The sequence below is a fragment of the Eimeria mitis genome, genomic scaffold (assembly GCF_000499745.2).
Source record: "Eimeria mitis Houghton genomic scaffold, Emh_scaff7041, whole genome shotgun sequence".
NCBI lineage: Eukaryota > Apicomplexa > Conoidasida > Eucoccidiorida > Eimeriidae > Eimeria > Eimeria mitis.
Window position 1 is genome coordinate 559 of NW_013575122.1, and position 2,057 is coordinate 2,615.

The window sequence follows — 2,057 nt, forward strand, 5'->3', positions numbered from 1 at the left end:
ACAGCTCAGCTGTGCCTCCCACTCGCCAGCTCCCCTCCGGCTCCCTCGCCTCCTATGCAAGTGGTAAAAAGCAATCAGAATGCAGCTAATTAAGTAGCCCTCAGGCTCTGCAGCAGATCGTCTGCTGCAGCAACGCTGGGGTACAAAAGCACGCCTGGCAGGCGCTGCTGGGCGAGAGAGGGCCGCGGCGCATCCACGAACACCTAAACTACGTTGTTTGACCAGGAGAATAGCAAATGATTACAAATGAAGACTTTTTTTCGTTGAGGAGGGAAATGCAATTTCGGGAGATGGCGCCGCGGCTGCAAGCAAAGGGACGCAAGAGGGGGGCCTCTCCCTCCTGTTTGGTGGCCTGTCTGCACAATGTTTCATTTAAAAAAAAGGGCAACGCGACAAATGTCGTTAAATTAATGTAAAAAGGGCTTATCGTTCTCAGCGGAAAGCTAAGGAGGCGTCATACACCCAAGGGCGCGTGTATCGCAAAGGGCGAGCACGGGAGGAGAGGCCCGTATGGAAGTGTGTTTTTTTGTGTTTTAAAATAACTGTTATAAATTTAAAAAGTAATATCATGTACTACCTATAATTCATATGGAAACCCTAACTTGCACCGCTTTCTGCCTTCCTCTCTCGGTGGCGGTTCGGCGCAGAGGCGCCAACTCCCTCCTCCTTCGCCTTCCACAGCTGTTAGCAGCCCCAGCGCTGCCGACGGAAACAGCTGAGTTGAGTTATGAATTTAAAATTCAAATGTAAATTCAGTCTAAATGAATTTCGAGTTTAGGTAGCAAGAGGCTGCTGCTGCAGCTCGGTTTAACAGCAGCGTGTCTGCTGTGGCGATGCCGTAGCTCGACGCGTTCTTCTCGAGCTGATTCACGATATTACACATCCGTTGCTTTAATAACTCTGAAGTCTTTTTATTGCCTCCTGCTCATTGTTTGCTCAGCTAGTAGGCCCAGTCCCCCCCCTTCACGGGCGCATAACGCTTCAGGATGCTCCTGCCACCCCAGCTGCTCCGAGCGGCCCGCCGTAGTGTGGGAATCAGCTGTGGAAGGCATCTGTTCCCTGCCTTGTGCAATCATCAGCATCAGCAGCAGCACAACCATCTCTATGGCATCTATAGGAGCAGCAGGTGCGTGCACACGGAAGTGTGTGCGGGGAAGGAAGAGGAAAAGGGGGCTCTAAGTGACCTTGAGTCTGAACTGGTGGTCGTGGGCTGCGGGCAGATGGGCACTGGAATTGCGCTGACTGCTGCGAGGCATCTGGCAGGAACACGCGTCACATTGCTGGACATATCAAAGACGCAGCTGCAGCGGGGCCGCAAGTTCTCGGAGCTGTGGGTGCAGAAGGAAGTTGGCAAAGGAAAGCTGGAGCCAGCAGCAGCTGAGAGTCTGTTGCAACGTTTGTCTTTTATCTTCCTTGATCCAGAAGTTTTAATTTCACTGGACGCATCGGCAGCACCCGAAGCTGTGCGGCGCTCTACATTTTGTCTAGAAAGCGCCAGCGAGAACTTGGCTATTAAGAGGAACATTTTTGCCCTTTTAGATTCTGCTGCTCCGCCTACAGCAGTCCTTGCAACAAACACCTCATCTATCTCCATAACCAAGATAGCTGCCGCCACCCGCAGCCCCCACAGAGTCATCGGGATGCATTTCATGAATCCTGTGCCGGTGATGCCGCTGGTAGAGATCATATCTGGGCTTGACACAGACGAAAACACGAAGCTGCGCACTGAACAACTGGCATTTCAAATGAAAAAGACAACTGCTCACGCGCTAGACAGGCCAGGCTTCGTCGCCAACCGCCTCCTCATGCCGTACCTCAATGAGGCGGTGTTTGCTCTGCAGGTGAATGAGGGTTTGGGATGCACAGGGAAAGCGATGACTGAATCTCCTTAGACAGGTTCCCCTAAAATGTATAATAAATTTAGTAAATATAAGCTGGATATATATATTGATACTTGTATATCAGAGTGGTTCGAAAACAAATACACCATCGCTTTTATCTCGCCTGCCTCTTCGGCAGCTCATGGCGCTGCTGCTGTTGTGTTGCTGCTGCTGCTG

The 2,057-nt window shown here is 51.3% G+C and overlaps 1 protein-coding gene across 1 annotated transcript; it reads left to right on the forward strand.

Moving 5' to 3' along the window:
- Positions 1 to 986: 986 nt before the first annotated feature.
- On the forward strand, positions 987 to 1,892 carry EMH_0090150 (3-hydroxybutyryl-coA dehydrogenase, putative; the record flags this gene model as incomplete). The annotated part of the gene is made up of 1 exon (XM_013501533.1): positions 987 to 1,892. The coding sequence occupies one exon, from the start codon at positions 987 to 989 to the stop codon at positions 1,890 to 1,892; it is 906 nt and encodes a 301-aa protein (XP_013356987.1).
- Between the last annotated feature and the right edge of the window lie 165 nt (positions 1,893 to 2,057).